The following is a 22,264-nucleotide window of genomic DNA, read 5'->3' as shown; positions in this document are numbered from 1 at the left end:
TAGCTCTGTTGTAGCAATGACTAATCTCATATTGCTGGACCAAATTTCATTTAAATACCCACACAGAACTTGCATTCAAAACATTGGCAACTTCATACTCACTGCCGAGAAGCAAGATGTCACCTCTCCCTTCCTTAGTGCTTGTAAAGTATGGTGTCCTGTGCGGACAATGCCGGGCATATTTAATTGTGCATGCTTAAAGAGAAAAACGGCATCTACACTAGAATTATTGCAGTCTGTGGCAACCTGACAAATCTCCCAGCTGTCAAAATGAAGCATACATGACTCTGGCTTGTATCTGGTTGCATACTGCTGATAGGCATTGTCAAGGTTTTTTCCCCACTTTGAACTTTAGAGTTCAATAAGTGGGGACCTGCATGAACACACCTAAGCTTAATTATTAGCTTAGGTCTGGAACGCTGCCACCAGCCAGAAGTAGTGTCTGGCACACTTTCTGTTCCCCTAAAACTTTCCCTGGGGAACCCAAGACCCAAACCCCTTGGGTCTTAAAACAGGGAAAAATTAACCATCCCCCTCCTTTTCCCCCTAGACTCTCCCCTCCCTGGGTTGCCTTGAGAGGCTTACACAGATCCAAACTCCTTGGATCTTAAAACAAAGAGGAATTAACCATCCCTCCTCCTTTTCCCCCCAGACTTTCCCCTCCCTGGGTTGCCTTGAGAGGCTGCACAGTGATCCAAACTCCTTGGATCTTAAAACAAGTAGGAATTAAACATCCCCCCTCATTTCCCCCCACCAATCCCTGGTGAGTTTAGATTCAATCCCTTGGATTCTAAAACTAGGAAAAATCAATCAGGTTCTTAAAAAGAAAGCTTTTAATTAAAGAAAGAAAAGGTAAAAATTATCTCTGTAAAATCAGGATGGAAAATGCTTTACAGGGTACTCAGATTCATATTGACTAGAGGGACCGCCCCCACCAGCCTGAGATTTAAAATTACAGCAAACAGAAGTAAAAATCCTTCAAGCAAAAAGACACATTTACAAGTTAAGAAAACAAACATAAGACTAATCCGCCTTGCCTTGCTATTACTTACTATTTTGAGACATGAAAGACTGATTCAGAAAGATTGGGAAAGCCTAGGTGTACATCTGGTCCCTCTTAACCCCAAGAGCGAACAATGAACAAAACAAAAAGCACAAACAAAGACTTCCTTCCACCAAGATTAGAAAGTATCTTGTCCCCCTATTGGTCCTCTGGTCAGATGTCAGCCAGGTTCACTGAGCTTCTTAACTCTTTACAGGTAAAGGAGACATTAACCCTTAACTATCTATTTATGACACCCCCCCAAAATCTCAAGACAGTGTGGAACCACACTGGTGGTGATTTCTTCCTAAATCTTTAGAATAAACAGGTTAATAAAACACATGCACCTTTACATATACTACTGATTATGTAAAACTACAAGACTTTTCACATTTCAAGGACAATTTTTAACTAGTTGATTCTGGGAAACTTTCACAGGAGAGTGCATCAGCTACCTTGTTAGAAGCTCCTGAAATGTGTTGAATTTCAAAATCAAACTCTTGGAGAGCTAAACTCCATTGAAGCAGTTTTTTTGTTGTTTCCCTTGGCAGTATGAAGCTACTTTAGTGCAGCATGGTCGGTTTGTAGCTGGAACCGCTGTCCCCAAACGTATGGGCATAGCTTTTCCAGGGCATACACAATGGCGTAGCATTCTTTTTCACTGATGGACCAGTGACTTTCCCTCTCAGACAGTTTCTTGCTGAGAAACACGACAGGATGGAATTCTTGATCCGATCCTTCCTGCATTAAAACTGCTCCTACACCATGCTTAGATGCATCGGTGGTTACTAGGAATGGTTTGTCAAAATCTGGGGCCCTTAGCACAGGGTCAGACATGAGTGTTGCCTTAAGCTGGATAAAGGCCTTTTGACACTCATTAGTCCACTCAATTGCATTCGGCTGGGTCTTTTTGGTCAGGTCTATTAATGGGGCAGCGATTTGGCTGTAGTGTGGTACAAATCGCCTGTAATACCGGCCAAGCCTAAGAAGGATTGGACTTGTTTCTTTGACTTTGGAACAGGCCAGTTTTGGATAGCATCCACCTTGGCCTGTAGGGGGTTTGTTCCTTGACCCACCTGGTGTCCAAGGTAAGTCACTCTGTTTTGGCCTATTTGACACTTTTTAGCCTTAACAGTTAGTCCTGCCTGCCTGATGCGCTCAAAGACTTTTTCCAGGTGTTCTAGGGTTCTGCCCATGAATCAGAAAAAATGGCCACATCATCGAGGTAGGCAGCTGCATATTATCCCAATCCTGCTAGGAGACCATCTACAAGTCTTTGGAAGGTGGCGGGTGCATGTCGCAGCCCGAAAGGAAGCACATTAAATTCATACACCCCTGCATGGGTGATGAAGGCTGACCTTTCTTTGGTGGGTTCATCTAGCGGTACTTGCCCGTACCCCTTGGTTAAGTCTATTGTAGAGATGAACTGGGCACGTCCCAATTTCTCCAATAGCTCATCGGTGTGTGGCATTGGATAGTTGTTGGGACGAGTTACAGCATTTAGCTTACGGTAGTCCACGCAAAAGCGTATTTCCCCATCTGGTTTGGGAACTAGAACCACTGGAGATGCCCATGCACTGTTAGAGGGGCGGATTATGCCCATTTGTAGCATGTTTTTGATTTCCCATTCTATAGCAGCTTGGGCATGAGGAGACACCCGGTAGGGTGGGGTTCTAACTGAGTGAGCATTACGTGTGTCAATGGAGTGGTATGCCCATTCAGTCCGTCCTGGGGTGGCTGAGAACAATGGGGTAAAGCTAGTGCACAGCTTCTTGACCTGTTGCCGCTGGAGACGTTCCAAGGTTGTGGAGAGGCTCACCTCTTCCACGCCACCGTCACTTTTTCCTTCGTAGTAGACCCCTTCAGGCCACTCAGCATCATCTCCTCCCTGGGCTGTAAACTGACAAACCTTTAAGTCTCTAGAATAAAATGGCTTGAGAGAATTAACATGGTACACTTTAGGCTTTAGGATTGAGGTGGGAATTGCTATGAGATAGTTAACAACTCCCAGGCACTCTTGGACCGCTTCCATCTTATGGGCTTGTTGCGCCTTCAAGACCATAACCTGGTCTCCTACTTTGAAGGAACACTCTCTGGTATGTTTATCGTACCAGGACTTTTGCTATTCCTGAGCATCATTTAGGTTTTTTTTAGCAAGGGCTAAAGAGTGTCGGAGGGTGCTTGGTAGGTTGCTTACAAAGTCTAAAATGTTAGTTCCTGGAGAAGGCATAAACCCCTCCCATTGCTGCTTCACCAACTGTAATGGCCCCTTAACCTCATGGCCATACACAAGTTTGAATGGTGAAAACCCTAAACTGGGATGTGGTACAGCCCTGTACGCAAAAAGCAATTGCTGCAATGCTAGGTCCCAATCATTGGAGTGTTCATTTACGAATTTACGTATCATGGCCCCCAAAGTTCGCTTAAACCTCTCCACCAGGCCATTGGTTTGATGGTAGTAAGGGGTGGCAACCAAGTGATTCACCCCGTGAGCTTCCCACAGATCTTTCATGGTCCCTGCCAGAAAATTAGTTCCTGAATCTGTAAGGATGTCAGAGGGCCAACCTACCCTGGCAAAAATGTCTGTTAAGGCCTGGCACACAGTTTTAGCCCTGGTGTTGCTTAGAGCTACTGCTTCCGGCCATCGGGTAGCAAAGTCCACGAAAGTTAGTATGTACTGCTTTCCTCTGGGGGTCTTTTTTGGAAAAGGACCCAGAATATCCACAGCTACTCTCTGAAATGGGACCTCAATTATGGGGAGTGGCTGGAGAGAGGCTTTGACCTGCTCTTGGGGCTTTCCCACTCTTTGGCACACCTCACAAGACCGGACATAATTAGCAACTTCCTTGCCCATCCCCTCCCAGTGGAAGGACTTCCCCAACCTGTCTTTGGTTCTGTTCACCCTAGAATGGCCACTGGGATGATCATGGGCTAAGCTTAAGAGCTTTCCCCGGTACTTAGTTGGAACCACCAACTGTTTCTGAGGATGCCAGTCTTCCTGGTGTCCACCAGAAAGAGTCTCCTTGTATAAAAGTCCTTGTTCTACAACAAACCGGGATCGGTTAGAAGAGCTGAGAGGCGGTGGGGTACTCCGTGCCGCCGCCCAAGCTTTCTGAATGCTGTCATCTGCTTCCTGCTCAGTCTGGAACTGTTCCCTTGAGGCTGGAGACACCAGTTCCTCCTTAGACTGTGGACTTGGGCTTAGTCCCTCTGGAAGTGATGTAGGCGATGGAGTTGTTTTCGTTGATGGTGAACCGCTCTCCGCTGGTGCACTATGTGATATTTCAGGCTCTGGCTGAGCCTCTTGGGTAGGGTTGTCTGCTGCTTCTGCCAGTTCAGGCCCGCTGGTGCCCTCTGGCGTTGGAGTGGTAGATGGGTTTGCAAGCGCTGGCAAAAGTGCTGGCAACGGTTCTGGTGCTGGTTGCTTTTCCAGTTTCGGGTCTGGGACTGGATGCACTGTGGCTGTTGCAGTCGTTGGCAGGGTATCCAGGTCCACCACCTCTGTCTGGGTCTCTGGTAACACAGACGGGGCCCTTGTGGACGGCTCAGGAACAGGGATGGATGTGGAAGCTTGCCTGGCTTGGCTGCATGTAATCATTCCCACTCTCTTGGCCCGCTTCACCTAGTTGGCCAAATCTTCCCCCCGTAGCATGGGGATGGGATAATTATCATAGACTGCAAAAGTCCACATTCCTGACCAGCCCTTGTACTGGACAGGCAGTTCAGCTGTAGGCAAGTTTACAAATTTTGACATGAATGGGTAAATTGTCACTTGGGCCTCTGAGTTGATGAATTTGGGGTCCACTAAGGATTGGTGGATAGCTGAAACTTGTGCCCCCATGTCTTTCCATGCAATAACCTTCTTTCCGCCCACTCTCTAAGTTTCCCTTTGCTCCGAGGGTATTTGAGAGGCATCTGGGCCTGGGGATCTTTGGTGTGATGATGGTGTAATGAACTGCACTCGGTTGGGGTTCTTGGGGCAGTTGGCCTTTATGTGTCCCAGTTCATTACATTTAAAACATCGCCCAGCTGACTGGTCACTGGGCCGAGGTGGGTTGCCGGAGACTGGTGAGGTGAGATAATAGGGTGTCTGGGGCTTTCCTTGGGTTGTAGGTGGGGTCTTGGGTTCCCCTCGGTGATAGGGTTTATTTTCAGTTTGCCCCCTGTGATATTCGCTCCCCTTGCTAGTAGCTTTTTTCTTTTCTGCTACTTCCACCCATCTGGCTCCAATCTCCCCCTCCTCGGTTACAGTTTTGGGCTTCCCATCTGGATGTACCTTTCTATTTTCTCAGGAACACCCTCTAAGAACTGCTCCATTTGCATTAGGAATGGCAGCTCTTCCAGAGATTTAACATTTACTCCTGATATCCAGGCATTCCAATTCTTTCCAGTGTGGTAGGTGTGTCGAGTAAATGACACATTCCACCTTAGAGCTCTGAATCACCAACGGGCATGCTCAGGTGTTAGTTAGCCTCATTCTGATTCTGGCCTTGGTTTGAAAAAGTTCATAATCATTCATGTGTTCCTTAGGCATTTCAGCCACCACCTCTGCTAAGGGTCCACTGAGCTGTGGCCTCAACTCTATCTTGTACTGGTCTGTAAAGATGTTGTACCCATGGCAGGTCCTTTCAAAATTTTCTAAGAAGGCCTCAGTGACATCACCTGCCTTGTAGGTGGAGAATTTTCTGGGATGGGAAACAGTACCTGGAGAAGGGTTGTTAGGATTGGCTGGTCCATCCTGCTAAGCCTGTGCTAAGTTCAGTTCATGCTTTCTCTCTTTCCCTCTCTTCCATCTCTTTTTCTTTTATCTCTGTCTCTTTTTGTTTCATCTCCACCTCTTTTTGTTTCATCTCCAGCTCTTTTTCTTTCATCTCTATAGCTCTCCTGTGGGCAGCCTCTTTGGCTTTTTCTTCTGCATCCAGCCTAGCCATTTCCTGTTTAACTGCTTTCTTAGCACTCATTTTTCTGCTTTCTTGTGCTGCCCGCACCCCTCTGCAGCTCAGGCTGCTTGGTTAACAGAGATTTTCTAACTAACCATACCCGAGAGGTAGAAAGAAAGAAAACAATTCACTTCTAAATGCCTTTTGCTGGCTGTCTGCTGGCTCACAGCTTGAAGCCTCCTCTTAACAAAGACCCTTGTTAAAAAAACGTAATACCTCTGCCCTCAGGCTGCTTTCCAAGCAGCTAGAAAGGAGAGAAAAAAATATCCTACTGGCTTTTGGTTCCTAGAAATCCCAAAGCTGCTCACCATGTCAAGGTTTTTTCCTCACTTTGAACTTTAGAGTTCAATAAGTGGGGACCTGCATGAACACTCCTAAGCCTAATTATCAGCTTAGGCCTGGTACGCTGCCACCAGCCAGAAGTAGTGTCTGGCACACTTTCTGTTCCCCCAAAACTTTCCCTGAGGAACCCAAGACCCAAACCCTTTGAGTCTTAAAACAAGGAGAAATTAACCATCCCCTTCCTTTTCCCCCCAGACTCTCCCCTCCCTGGGTTGCCTTGAGAGGCTTACACAGATCCAAACTCCTTGGATCTTAAAACAAAGAGGAATTAACCATCCCCCCTCCTTTTCCCCCACCAATCCCTGGTGAGTTTAGATTCAATCCCTTGGATTCTAGAACAAGGAAAAATCAATCAGGTTCTTAAAAAAAAAGCTTTTAATTAAAGAAAGAAAAGGTAAAAATTATCTCCGTAAAATCAAGATGGAAAATGCTTTACAGGGGACTCAGATTCATAAAGGCTAGAGGGATGCCCCCCGCCCCCACAGCCTGAGATTTAAAGTTACAGCAAACAGAGGTAAAAATCCTTCCAGCAAAAAGACACATTTACAAGTTAAGAAAACAAACATAAGACTAATCCGCCTTGCCTGGCTATTACTTACTATTTTGAGACATGAAAGACTGATTCAGAAAGATTGGGAAAGCCTGGGTGTATGTCTTGTCGCTCTTAGCCCCAAGAGCAAACAATGAACAAAAGAAAAAACACAAACAAAGACTTCCCTCCACCAAGATTTGAAAGTATCTTGTCCCCCTATTGGTCCTCTGGTCAGGTGTCAGCCAGGTTCACTGAGCTTCTTAACCCTTTACAGGTAAAAGAGACATTAGCCCTTAACTATCTGTTTATGACAGGCATTTATCGGCACAAACTCATGTTGGTCAAAATACGTTCTGATGGAGACTGAGAAGTGTATAGTCTGTTTTATGTGTTTTTGATCTTTAATGTTATCCCACACAAGCTTATTTATAGACAGACAGTTATCAGGTAGACACTAACTATTTTTTGTTTCTGTTGTGTGTGAAGTGGCACAATATTTATTAGTGTGGGTTATGCCTAGGGCCCTATCAAATTCATGGCCGTGAAAAACACATCACTGAAATCTGGTCTCTCTCATGAAATCTGGTGTTTTGTGTACTTTTACCCTAGAGCAGCATTTCTCAAACTGGGGTTCCTGACCCAAAAGGGGGTCACAAGGCTATTGTAGGGTGGTTGTGGTATTGCCACCCTTACTTCTGCACTGCCTTCAGAACTGGATAGCTGGAGGTATGGGGAGATTGTCACTTTTGGGGAGGGGGTCATGATTGAATTTACATGTTTATATTTTGTTGCTTTTAAATACATATTCATATTTTGTTACAACACTGTGAAATATAAAATATAAATATCTGAAAGCTTGAAATTCAATATTTTTTAAAATGCTATTTAAAATAACATTTACAAAAAATGGACTGTGATTTTGGTAGGACCATGGTTATGCCCCCTTTCATCTAGTTGTTGAAATGCATAGTTTTTGTCCTGAGCTCAGATGGCTTATATCAGGGGTTGGCAACCTCTAGCCCGCAGCTCAGCAGGGTAAGCACCCTGCTGGGCCCGGCCAGTTTGTTCACCTGCCATGTCGGCAGGTTCAGCCAACCACGGCTCCCACTGGCCGCAATTCACCATCTCAAGCCAATCGGAGTGGTGGGAAGCCGCAGCCAGCACATCCCTCGGCTTGGACCCTGGCTTATATTCATGATTTTGACTATTTGTTGAAGTATTTGTCTGTATGTACAGCAACTGTTTTTTACATAAGTGCTGACATATATGGTCAACTGTACAGAGACATATGGCACTAAGGTGATATGACAGTCAGAGAAGAGGACATTTGGCAGAAGAATCATCATTTATGGTGCTCTGCAGGCTGTCCATCTAAATCCATCATTACCTGGCACCTATGTTCTAGCAAAATAGTTGGACCGATCTGGGAATGGGCATAATGCCACCCTAATAGATGGACATGAGTGTAGGTAACCAAAAGACCAGGCATACACATTAAATATGCCTTCAGAGAGCATGAGTCTTATCTAGGGACATCAGAACAGCTTACTTTGAGCCTCTCTGTGTGTGTTAAGAGCATATGCTACCACTACCATGCAACTTGGGCTAAAACCAGCTCCCACAGTTCTGGTGAACTTTGTATTAATTTTTTGGCTGAATGAGATATCTCAACCACAGAGGTATCAGATATTATATCTTGAGCTTTCAATTATTATTAAAGACATGGAGTGTAAAGTTATATTGCACAATTTCAGCTGTGTTGATTCCAAATGATGTAATTGATCTCTATTGCAAAGAAACACATGCAAATTTGTATGTGGAAAAATGAAGTATAAAGGTGATTCATTCTTATAAAGCCTTTATTACATTTTCTGCTGTGATTTCTTTCCGTTTGCTGTATGACAATGAAATCCTGTTCTGTCAAATCATTTATTCTTTACAACAGGAAAAGTCCATTAATCTCATGCTCTAGGTGAAGATGGGGTTGAATTTAACATTGCTAGTTTGTCAATGGTGTACCTTTAAAATGTTAACATGTACTAAAAAAGCTGGGGCACTTGGGGCACTAATGCACTATGGAAAATAAGAAAATGCAATCAAAGTAAAATAAATGTATCTTCACCACCAATTCTAAGTCGTCATTGCAGTTAATTAAACAGAACAGTGCTTTCATGTGACAAATAAAGGATACATGAGGTGGCAGCTATTCAGCATTCCAAATTTTGTAGCTCTTATCTACAGGAGGCCCCAAGGCCACAGCTGGAGTTATGGGAATATTCTTAGTGAAGCTGCATGTACAGATTAATTGAAAGGCTTATCCTTCAAAGAATTGCCCATGACATCTGTTCACTGCACATCTGAAGTGAAAGAGATTTACCCAAAGATGGTGGGACAAGTAGAATTGATATACTGAATTGATGATATCCTGAGAGTAGAACAAGCAGGTTTTAGATCATACCATAGTATCTGTGATAAGTTCTGACACTCACCATCTACATCAAGAATGGCTTCCAGACTAGCCAGAGATAGATGCAGAAATCCTAAATTTTACTGCTGCATATAACACAAACTGGTCTACTATACAAACTGTTATTGATCCACAGCCATGACAATCCACTTTGGTAGGAGCTATTGCTCAAAAGCCATCAGTTCCATATTTTGTTTGTTTGATTTTGTCTTCCAAATAAGCAGCACCTGGAAGTCCAAGAACAATGGTCTGCCTGAGGTCTCAGTGCTAGCACTGAAAATGTTCAACCTCTTTACAAGTGGCCTTCTCTACACTACGGTAAGGAGTTTTAATTACACAGACATCTGTTTGACACGACAGGAGCAAGATTTCACTCATGTAGAAGAAGTCCTGATGCTGACATGAAGATGGCCCATTATTGTAAAGTGGCATAATATTTATTACTAAATATTACTTACTAAAATCTCACTAAAAATAAAGACAAGAAACAACCTGATCAGCAAACTTGCCTCTGTATAAATCCATGGTACACCGACATATTGAATACTGCATGCAGATCTGGGCACCCCATCTCAAAAAATCTATATTGGATTTAGGAAAGATACAGAGAAGGGCAACAGAAATGATTAGGGGTATGGAACAGCTTCCGTATGAGGAGAGATTAAAAAACTGGGACTTTTCAGCTTGGAAAACAGATGACTAAAGGAGGATATGATCGAGGTATATAAAATCATGAATGTTGTGGAAAAATTGAAAAAGGAAATGTTATTTAATCCTTCACATAACACAAGAACTAGGGTAACCCAATGAAATTAATAGGCAGCAGATTCAAAACAAAAGAAAGTTTTCCTTCACAGTCAACCTGTGAAATTATTTGCCAGGGGATGTTGTGAAGGCCAAAATTATAACAGGGTTAAAAAAAGAACTAGATAAGTTCATGGAAGATAGGTCCAATGGCTTTTAGCCAGGATTGGTAGGAATGCAACACCAGGCTCTGGGTGTCCCTAGCCTCTGATTGCCAGAAGCTGAGAGTAGATGATGGGATGGATCACTCGATGATTACCTGTTCTGTTCATTCCCACTGAAGCCCCTGGCACTGGCCACACTGCTGGAGGACAGGATACTGGGCTAGATGGACCATTGGTCTTACCCAGTATGGCCATTCTGGTGTTCTTATATATAACCCAAATGTATCTGCCCCCACTGTAACAAACTAGATCCCACTTCCCTCCCAGAGCTGGGATAGAACAGGGTCTCTCTCTCTCTCCACAGAGTTAATCACAAAGTAAGAATATACATTAAAATTTTAAACCTAACCAGCATCCATTAAGTAATTTGACAACAGATGTCAGAACATGTTAGTATTAGAGCTGAGTGAGTCTAATATTTATTTATTTTTCTTTCCTTTATATAGGAATTAGATACAGTGCTCCTGTCAGCTAATTTGTAAGTTATTATCTGAAGAATTTTCTCCCTAAAGCAAGACATGCCACATCTATCTCTGTTTAAAGATGTGTTTAATCCACTGAGCCATCATCTTTGCTCAAGACTCCCTGTTTAGACTATTCCCCCAGTGATTCTCAACCTTTCCAGATGACTGTACCCCTTTCGGGAGTCTAATTTGTATTGCATGCCCCAAGTTTCATCTCACTTAAAAACTACTTGCTTACAAAATCAGACAAAAAAAATTACAAAAGTGTCACAGCATTCTATTACTGAAATATTGCTTACTTTCTAATTTTTACCATAGAATTATAAAATAAGTCAATTGGATTATAAATATTGTACTTACATTTCAGTATATAGTATATAGAGCAGCATAAACAAGTAATTGTCCCTATGAAATTTCAGATTGTACTGACTTCAGTAGAAATTTTTACGCAGCCTGTTGTAAAACTAGACGAATATCTAGATGAATTGATGTGCACTCTGGAAGACCTCTGTGTACATGTATCCCTGATTGAGAACCTCTGCACTGAGGAACCTGAAAATCTCCACTGGCTGGCCTAATTAATGTCAAGAACAAGTTTCAAAAATAGCCAATGCCTATCTTGTGACAACCCCCTGGTTTTACCTTCTACACCATCTTTACGTAAAGCTCAATGACTTCAGATGTGCAGTGATCAGATGCTGCTAATGACTACATATGGTGCCTTTGTGACCCCCTGCTTTGCTGTTGTGGCCATCTAGAAGATGTAGGCCACATACATGCAGGCTGCACCTATTGGCAAGAGCTTGCTGGTTCCCTCTTCCCTCAGCTACTGAATGGTTAAGACACTCAGACAGTTGAATGGAAATCCATTGGGTATCCTGAAGCTGTTATTCTGGAAGCTGGCAGGCCCCAGTCATACCCTAGGAATACAGAGAGTGAAAATCTATCTTTCCCTTTTTCTCCTATTTCTCTGCTGAGCATAAAAATGGAATAACAGAATTGGGCAGTAAATGTGTATGTAAACATGTTGCTCTCTATTGGCTGTATAAAGCTGCAAACAAATATTTTGTCGCTGAGAGGGTTTTTTTATTGGCTTGTACAATAGAGGTCTATGATTTTGGAGATGTAAGCCCAGATTTCTATTCCTGCCTCTGCAGGTGTTTGATTTATTGTGGAGAAGTGACAGCCTCTTCACATTTAAGTCTGACTGTGTGATTTTGCTCCCCTTATACCTAATACACAAGATTATGATACTTCTCTTACAAATTGTTTAAAACTGCCATACTTAGGCCAGCTGTAAAATGAGGCTACTGATTCTTACTTTTGTAAAGCTCTTTGAGATCTCAAGATGAAATAGCTCTGTACAAAGCATTATTTCTCAGACACTTTTTAAAATATAGTCTAAGGCTAAGAGAGGTCAAGTGACATGGCTGCTAGGTACTAGTAGATAGGTGTTTGCAGAATCAAGAGCTCTGAGTGTTAGTCTAGTTTTACCAATATTTATAGTGAAAGGTAGGCTGGACTGCACATGCATGAATGGCCAGCTTAACTGTGTAGTGAATGTGAGTAATAGTATCTTATTAGGTGCAAAATGAATGAAAGAGAGGTTCGAGGAATCTCTCAGTGTGTATGTTTCAAGATCTAAAAAGTCTGCAAAAGGTTTGTGTTGAGTTTCAGGTACATGGTTTGGTTGGTTCTTATTTAATTTAAATGGGTTCGCACATCCTTAGCTGTGATGTGATTATCAAATAAATTATTTTGATAGTTTTAAACAACTGTGTTCATACACTTCATGAGTAAGTGATTGCTAAAGTCAGTGATCAAAAATTCATATATTTTGCCTAATAATCCATATATAGACAATTATGTGGCCCGATTTACAGAAATACTGAGTTCTTTTGAATGTGCTGGGATTTTCAGCACCTTTTGAAAATCAAGGTATCTGTGTAGAAGCCTAAGTATTCAGGAGTCTAGTGTTTAAGAAAATGTCCATCATATCTAGCATAAAGCAGATGGTACTCTTACTATTATTTTTAGCAAGGCAGACTGACTGGATATCAGTAATATTTTAAGGATATAAACAACATGGATCTATCAGGAGACGGTATAGATTAAATTAGATTATCAGAAATGAGGATTCATAATTAGTGAATAAAAGACTAGTACTGGACAAAGCACCTATCACTCAGGAGTCAATTTTAATGTGGGGATGAGGGTTTTCTAAAATGCTATATAAAGTATGTAAGTACCTCATTTTTCTTTGTTTGGTACAGGTATATCTTACGCGCAATATCTTGTGTTCACTCATGTATATTCACTTGATATTAGGTGTATCTGAAGCACCAGCAGCCTAATTTTTCCTCAAATGCTAGGCACTGAGCTCAGCTACAATTAAATATTCAGCAGATACTCTATTGCTTGCTAGACTCATGTAGTAGTTATGAAAGATTAATTCAGTGCTAAATTCCTAGTTGAAGTAAGCATCACAGTGCAAAATCTCAGACTTCAGGTTTAGAAGATTACATTTTTATTAGGCTTTGTAAAGGGCACGTATGATAAATGATCTCTGTAGAATTTATAACTTTTAAAATCACTCTCTTTCAGGATATCCTTCCAAATACATTAGCTACACGTTTTGATACCAGTTGAGTTGAGGAGTTTTCTTTCTGCACAGCTATATCTCTGGAGAGAGATACTTGTAAGCAGGATCCCAGAATGTGTCAGCCTCCCTTCCTCACTATCTTTTGCATCCCTTCCATCCTAACTTGCCTTTCGTTTTGGATAAGGTTAATTTATGTTTGTGTTTGAGACGCCTCAGCATTTCTCTGGGAATTCAGGAGCAAACCAGATTCTCTAGTTTGATATCTTAATGTTGAAATCAAGTGTCATCACAAGTGGTTAGCATAACATTACTCAATGGACAGTGGACGATGTCTGTTTATATCTGTAAATGTTACCTGTTGGATGCTATGTGTAGTTTTCCTATCATCTATTACACAACAGGCTGATCTACCAGAATGCTTTGGTGCAATACCACTAATGACATAATGAAGGGACACTGTACAATAAGATTTGGGGCTTGGTGTGACCTGTCAACTATTATTTGGGTTTAATTTTAATAATAATAGTAAAAGGGTGTTTTCCTTTAAAGTTAGAATTCCATTAATATGTTTTTTTATAGCACCACTCACTGGAAATTTAGTGTTAGATTGTGTTCTGGGGTACAATCTCATACAAGGAAGTAAGAATCCCCCTTATGTCCCTAAGCAGACTACCTAGATCTTGGGTCCAAACTCTCAGGATTAGAGAGGGGGCTACAGGATGGCTTACTCCTTCCTTGGACGGTTGGCAAGGCTAGTGTGCGGAAGGGTAGGGAAGGAGCGGAGTCCTGGTTCCATGTGTCTAATGGCTGTCTTGTGAAGCTCAGTCAGTGAAGGGAGTACTAATTATGTACACAAATGACTACTAGGATTTTTTTTAAAAACTCTGCTAAAAAGAAGTGTCACTTGTGGTGCACTCCAGGCTGTGTTTTCTGATCCTCATATCAGTCAATGCTGTTGTTCGTCAGATCAGTTGCTTCCTCAAGGATGGAAAAACTGGAGGGTTGAAATGCAATCATCTTTTCTGGTTTGAAATACTAATTAACCGTTGCACACTCTATTGTCAGAAAGCCAGCAACTGCATTAGAGTTTTATACCCTTAGCAGCAGGCACAAGAGTTAGCTACAAAAGCAAGGGGATTAGAGAAAAAAGGAATTCTGCTTGAGACTAAGAAAATAAAAACTGTGGACTAAATATAAAATGTCTATGATGGACATGTTATATAATACTGTATCAGTAAAAATTTAAATTCATTTGATCTGCTTACTGATCCAGAAAAAGCTAGGAATGCTGTGGAGTTCGTTCTCTAAGATCTCAGCTAAGTGGGTCTTCCTTGTATCATGAGATACCTGATACTTAGCAGTGCCATTCCTGAGCTCTAAAGAGAGCTCAATTTGGCTCTCCTGCTAAGAAGATATATGGAGTAACATAAAGTCTGTTTTTACTCAGGAGAAAAATTAAGTAAAGATATATGGACGTGGAGGTTCAACTTAAGACTACCAGATCCACTGGTAGGAATGATTAAATTATCCAGTCAGGTTAATCCAATTTAATTTGCCAGGGAATAATGTCAAAATGGAATCTGTGTTTTGGAATAGATAGTAGAAGACAGGGATTTTTAAAAATAAGCAATTAAGAAATACCCCAGAAATGATGTATATTACTAGATTTTTTATGCCATTGCACTATTTGAGATCAGCACCATTGTATGTGACCACCTTTTTACACTTTATCCTTCATATGCAGTAGCTCTCAAAAGACAGATTTACAAACCGTGATAAGTAATGTGTAAGTAACCTTGTGAACACATTTACATCCATGCTCCCAAGTATTAGACACTACATGCACAGTCCCCATATATATACACAAATCAGGGACAAGTAGTTGCTGCACATAGAATTTCTATCATTTCATGTGGTAGTGCAAGAAAACTGCAACAAAAGTGATTTGCATGTGCAAAGGTGTATGTTTGGGTTTAGGATGGTTTGACAGGAAGGCCAAATCTAGACACCAAAACCTCAGACAGTTCTGTCTTCTGTCTTTCAGGACTACAATGATGAAATCCGTCAGGAGCAGTTGAGAGAATTGTCGTACTTGAATGGTTCTGAAGATTCAGCACGTGGACGGGGCATTCGTGGAAGAGGAATCCGGGTAACACCTGCAGCTCCATCAAGGTACTTTGTTCTCTTATGCAGCCAGACTTTGAAAGCATAGCCTGTTGAAACACATATGATCTTTATAATCTGATTATTAACATGGTCAATAAGCCAAAATAAGTTTCTCCTCAACACTGGTACATGGTTGTTTCAGTCCCAAGTCTATGACTCACAATTCACAGATGTTAGGACCATAGTGCTGCCAGAGTCTTGCTGTGCCAGTGTATATGGCTGTGGAAAAATCATCCAAGGTAAGGGATTTCTCCAATGACAGAGTCAATTTCACCATTACAGGCAGCATGGCAGGAGCTAACTTAAGTCCTATTGAGTCCCAACTAACAGATAATCATCTTGGGGTACTTGATAGCAGGTGTAACTCAGAGCAGCCTTATTAGAGTATGCAGCCTGCCCCAGACTGAGGAAACTGAAAGACTCTCTTTGCACGCGCGCATACACACACACACACACACACACTGCAGTGTGAGCTGTATATCTAGATTGGAAGGTCTGAGCCATTATCACTGCAAATTCACTAATGGACAAAATGAATGCATTCTGTCCTACAGACATTGTTAATTCGATAAAGGATAACATTATTCAACAAATAACATATTATTTATTGTATATAGTATCAGTTCTAATTGGAGTAGTTAGAATGTGTGTCCTAAACACTGGCTTGCACAAGTATTACCTGATTATGATATTTTCATATTTTCACTGTAACTATGTATCGCACTGACTTTGCTCACTATATGTTTTAACTTGTATTGCTTCTTAAGACTCACTTCCACTGTTAAGACCACAGGAAATTAGCCATCTTAGGCAATAATTTAACCCAGGTTGACCCTGTGCCTACATAAATTCATTTCTGAATGGAGCTTAATATAGGTCTGTTTTTAATTAAAAAACAAGCAAGCAAGCAAAGAAACTTCAACCTCCGTCATCCACCATGTTGTGGACTAATCTTCATTATCCCATTAATTTGATTCATGTTGTCTATGTCCTTTGTTCTCCAAAGGTCCCCATACTGTTTGTTACTCTCCCTTTAGTTCATTAAGGGGAGGGATCACATTTAATTATCCATATTGTGAGGCACTTAGCACAATCTTAAACATGATAAAATACTAAATAATATTGATTTTTTTCTCAATGCATTGTATTTGTTAAGCTCTGCCTCCTCCAGCTAATATTACTGTAGTTGGGATACTGTAACATTAGAGCAGACCTCTTCCTGGACTGTTCCAATATCCCTTCTCTGTCCTGTATTATATGGAACCAACACCATCATTTTTTCTGCAGATTTTTGCCCCTGCCAAAAACGTGGAATCAGCATATTAAGATCTTGCTTGTCATAGTATTCCTTTGATTTGACTAAGAGATGGTGGAACGGACATGAATTTTCAGTTATTTTAGAGGATATTGTTAAATAGTTTAACTTGCAAAATTCACCTTTCCCCACTATTGCAATCTGGTGAGGGGTATTTTTCCAGGCTTTAAATATAACTTAAAAGCCGACCATCCTGTCAATAATTTTTCAGAAATACAATAGTTACTATCTATGCAAGACTTTTTACAGTGTTATTGCAAAGTCACACAAAGGAAACCAAAAGTTAACTACCAAACCCCATTCTCAGGGCAGTGCTGACATAATTGATTCTGTTGATTCACAAACAAGGAAGTACATAACATAAGAACATAAGGACAGCCATACTGGGTCAGACTAAAGTCCATCTAGCCCAGTATCCTGTCTACTGACAGTGGCCAATGCCAGGTGCCCCAGAGGGAGTGAACCTAACAGGTAATGATCAAATTATCTCTCTCCTGGCCATCCATTTCCACCCTCTGACAAACAAACAGAGTCTAGGGACACCATTCCTTACCCATCGTGGCTAATAGCCATGAATGGACTTAACCTCCATGAATTTATCCAGTTCTCTTTTAAATGCTGTTATAGTCCTAGCCTTCACAACCTCCTCAGATAAGGAGTTCCACAAGTTGACTGTGGAAATAAAGCAAACCCATATTGGCTTTTACTTTATAAAATATGGAGGGGGAGAAATCAATGTCTGATAAATCAAAAAGGACTCTAACAGAAAGGGTAAGAACATTTTCAAACATCTTCTTTTTTGCCTTCACCATGTCCTGTTTGTCGGTGTTGGCAGCTTGTGTTCTTTGTCTTCCAAGCATACAACCATAAGGAGATAAGAATGGCAATGGTCCATTTAGCCCAGCATCCTTCCGACAGTGACCTTGTTCATATCCTCCTTCAGTGTCTCAAACCACCTTTTTTCTGGTCTTCCTCAAAGTAGTCATCCATGATTACTAGATTTTGTACTCTGACCAACATATCCCATGTCTCATCATCTCACATGACTCAACCATGATGCTCCCACAGCTTTTCCATGAAGATCTCATTTAAACGGTCTTATGTAATTGTTCTTCTCTATTCCGCTTTTCCTCCTTGGCCAGAATTCCGGCCCATTCGTCATGGATGGCTTAATCATTTTCAAACTATGAAGAAAATATTGAAAATAATGAATTAAAATAAAAACATGAAAAACATTATAATATTTTGGGCAATATCCCTTCAGCAATAGAAACTAAAATACACAAATGGTAAATTTGAAATGTGGGGCCAGATCCTCAACTGCTACGAATTAGTGTCATTCTGTTGACTTCAGGGATACGCCCCATGACTTCGTTTAACAAATTTACATCCTACACATGGCTCTTGTATTTTGTAAGGTAGTTTCTTCAACAAATAACTCTAAAAATGTTGCAAATGAAATAGCTGGTCTTCAAGTTATTTGGCAAAGCATAGTGGACTGGAAAATGTAAAATCATTGCATAAAGGTCACACCTATTCAGAGTCTATAGTAACAGTAGCAGCAACTTGTAGAAAAACAAGCTCACATGAGATGTAGACTTTTAGGATCACACATTCTTTGTCTACAGTTACACAGGGATTAAAGACAAAATTTTCAAATGTATATGTCTAGAGTTAGACACGTAAATCCATATTTAGGGCTCAATATCATCCCCCACTGAAGTCAGTGGAAAAGCCTCCATTGAGGTCATTGGAGCTGGGTCAGGCCTGCAGACACCTAAATAGTAATGGCATAATTTTTAGAGGTTCTGAGCACCTACCCCCCATTATTTTTCAAGTGTAGTCCTAACTATTATAATAATGATACTTAGCATTTGCAAAGAGCTTTTCATTGTTGAATGCATTAATTAACAGTATAAGAAGATCAAGAACAAATTGTGTCAAACCAAACTAATAGCTTTCTAGAGAAATGGTCTGAAGTAAAAAGGATGAAATTCAATAAGGACAAATGCAGAGTGCTCCACTTAGGATGGAGCAATCAGTAACACATGTACAAAATGGGAAATGACTGCCTAGGAAGGAGTACTGCAGAAAGAGATCTGGGGGTCATGCTGGATCACCGGCTAAATATGAGTCAACAGTGTAACACCATTGCAAAAAAAGCAATCACCTAGGGTGATCAGACAGCAAGCATGAAAAATTGGGACGGGGGTGGGAGGTAATAGGAGCTTATATAAAAAAAAGACCCAAAAATCAGGACATCTGGTCACCCTACAAACACATTCTGGGATGCATTAGGAGTGTTATAAGCAAGACACAAGACATAAATCTTCTACTCTACTCCACGCTGAGAGGGCCTCAACTAAGTTATTGTGTCCAGTTCTGGGTGCCACATTTCAGGTAACGTGGACAAACTGGAAGAAAGTCCAGAGAAGAGCAACAAAAATGACTGAAGGTCATGACCTGTGAGAGAAGCGACGTGTGAGAGAAGTTTGAAAAAATTGTGTTTGTTTAATCTAGAGAGGAGAAGACAGAGAAGGCAAGTTTGATGGAGAGTCGAGGTTTCCCACACTCCACCACAAGCACATGACTAGAGCAGCCACATTTCAGGAGGGCACTAGGAAGTCGGGGATACGGTTGGTTAGATTCAGGTATGCATGCTGCAGTGTGGACACTGGAGCCCTGGGTTTGGGCCCAGGTTAGAAAATTGTTAACCCTAGGGTTGGCATCCAGTGTAGATGCTCAAGCTCTGGGGTCCCTAACCCAGGGACGACTGACTTGAGTATCTCTAACTGTAGGCTTACACTGAAATGTAGACATAGATTCATAGATTCATAGACTCTAGGACTGGAAGGGACCTCGAGAGGTCATCGAGTCCAGTCCCCTGCCCTCATGGCAGGACCAAATATTGTCTAGACCATCCCTAATAGATATTTATCTAACCTACTCTTAAATATCTCCAGAGATGGAGATTCCACAACTTCCCTAGGCAATCTATTCCAGTGTTTAACTACCCTAACAGTTAGAAACTTTTTCCTAATGTCCAACCTAAATCTCCCTTGCTGCAGTTTAAGCCCATTGCTTCTTGTTCTATCATTGGAGGCTAAGGTGAACAAGTTTTCTCCCTCCTCCTGATGACACCCTTTTAGATACCTGAAAACTGCTATCATGTCTCCTCTCAGTCTTCTCTTTTCCAAACTAAACAAACCCAATTCCTTCAGCCTTCCTTCATAGGTCATGTTCTCAAGACCTTTAATCATTCTTGTTCCTCTTCTCTGGACCCTCTCCAATTTCTCCACATCTTTCTTGAAATGCGATGCCCAGAACTGGACACAATACTCCAGCTGAGGCCTGACCAGCGCAGAGTAAAGCGGAAGAATGACTTCTCGTGTCTTGTTTACAACACAGCTGTTAATGCATCCCAGAATCACGTTTGCTTTTTTTGCAACAGTATCACACTGTTGACTCATATTAAGCTTGTGGTCTACTATGACCCCTAGATCTCTTTCTGCCATACTCCTTCCTAGACAGTCTCTTCCCATTCTGTATGTGTGAAACTGATTGTTCCTTCCTAAGTGGAGCACTTTGCATTTATCTTTATTGAATTTCATCCTGTTTACCTCAGAGCATTTCTCCAATTTGTCCAGATCATTTTGAATTTTGACCCTATCCTCCAAAGCAGTTGCAATCCCTCCCAGTTTGGTATCGTCCGCAAACTTAATAAGCGTACTTTCTATGCCAACATCTAAATCGTTGATGAAGATATTGAACAGAACCGGTCCCAAAACAGACCCCTGCGGAACCCCACTTGTTATACCTTTCCAGCAGGATTGGGAGCCATTAACAACTACTCTCTGAGTACGGTTATCCAGCCAGTTATGCACCCACCTTATAGTAGCCCCATCTAAATTGTACTTTCTTAGTTTATCTATAAGAATATCATGCGAGACCGTATCAAATGCCTTACTAAAGTCTAGGTATATTATATCCACTGCTTCTCCCTTATCCACAAGGCTCGTTATCCTATCAAAGAATGCTATCAGATTACTTTGACACGATTTGTTCTTTACAAATCCATGCTGGCTATTCCCTATCACCTTACCACCTTCCAAGTGTTTGCAGATGATTTCTTTAATTACCTGCTCCATTATCTTCCCTGGCACAGAAGTTAAACTAACTGGTCTGTAGTTTCCTGGGTTGTTTTTATTTCCCTTTTTATAGATGGGCACTATATTAGCCCCCTTCCAGTCTTCTGGAATCTCCCCCGTCTCCCATGATTTCCCAAAGATAATAGCTAGAGGCTCAGATACCTCTTCTATTAACTCCTTGAGTATTCTAGGATGCATTTCATCAGGCCCTGGTGACTTGCAGGCATCTAACTTTTCTAAGTGATTTTTTACTTGCTCTTTTTTTATTTTCTCTTCTAAACCTACCCTCTTCCCGTAAGCATTCACTATATTAGACATTCCTTCAGACTTCTCAGTGAAGACCGAAACAAAGAAGTCATTAAGCATCTCTGCCATTTCCAAGTCTCCCGTTACTGTTTCCCCCTCCTCACTGAGCAGTGGGCCTACCCTGTCCTTGGTCTTCCTCTTGCTTCTAATGTATTGATACCCAATACATACCCAATGTGGCTTAAGCCTCTGTTTGCCAAGTTTCTCAGCAGTAAGATGAGCATCATAATTATGGTCCACCACTGTAAAGTCCTTTGAGATCTGCAAGTGAATGACCTCATTCTTCCCTCACACTATTTTACATCACTGCAACTCCACTGTATGGAATGAAATTACTTCTGATTTGCACCAGGGTACTCAAGAAGAGAATCAGGTTCAAAAGTTCCTAGGTCTGTGCAACCTATTACCTTTTCATGAAAACTACTGACATATTCCTTTTTGAGCCATTTTCAGATGTATCCTAAAAACTCTTAGCAGTGTAAGTCTCAGGTGCTGCTAAAACCTTGTGATATGTTAAACTGTGATAAGAGAATAAGAGCTTTTAAAAGTGGATAATAATTATGCCCTCACCTCAAGTACATATCTTTGTTTCTCTTAGAGGACGTGGGGGTGCGCTTCCTCCTCCCCAACCTGGGCGAGGTGCCCAAACACCTAGAGGGACACCAGTGACACGTGGAGCACTCCCAGTTCCTCCTATAGCTAGGGGCGTTCCGACCCCTCGAGCAAGGGGAACTCCAGCAGTCCCAGGCTACAGACCACCCCCTCCTCCAGCTCATGAGGCCTATGAAGAATATGTAAGTAACTATATGTTTTGATAATTGATATGAGCCAAACTGCTTTGGCAACTTGCAGGTACCTCTGTATTTGAGGACACTAGGTAGTCCAATAAATGCCTATGCTGTGCCACATACCCTTCACTGGTAGTTATACACTGTGCATGAAAAACTGTGATTTAAGTGACTGGAATCATTT

At 41.5% G+C, this 22,264-nt stretch overlaps 1 protein-coding gene across 3 annotated transcripts in view; it reads left to right on the top strand.

Annotated features, from left to right (window-relative positions):
* Window positions 1–22,264, top strand: part of KHDRBS2 (KH RNA binding domain containing, signal transduction associated 2) — a 669,346-nt gene that overhangs the window by 389,603 nt on the left and 257,479 nt on the right. For all 3 annotated transcript variants that reach the window (XR_003999512.1, XR_003999511.1, XM_030555661.1), the window contains 2 exons: window positions 15,402–15,529; window positions 21,891–22,086. Coding sequence is in view for 1 of the 3 variants with exons in the window: in XM_030555661.1 (XP_030411521.1) it covers window positions 15,402–15,529; window positions 21,891–22,086 (324 nt within the window). In the remaining 2 variants the exon portion in view is untranslated. The remainder of the gene's footprint in view (window positions 1–15,401; window positions 15,530–21,890; window positions 22,087–22,264) is intronic.

The sequence above is a fragment of the Gopherus evgoodei genome, chromosome 3, assembly GCF_007399415.2.
Source record: "Gopherus evgoodei ecotype Sinaloan lineage chromosome 3, rGopEvg1_v1.p, whole genome shotgun sequence".
Taxonomy (NCBI): Eukaryota; Metazoa; Chordata; order Testudines; family Testudinidae; genus Gopherus; species Gopherus evgoodei.
This window is presented reverse-complemented; position numbering and strand designations above follow the sequence as displayed.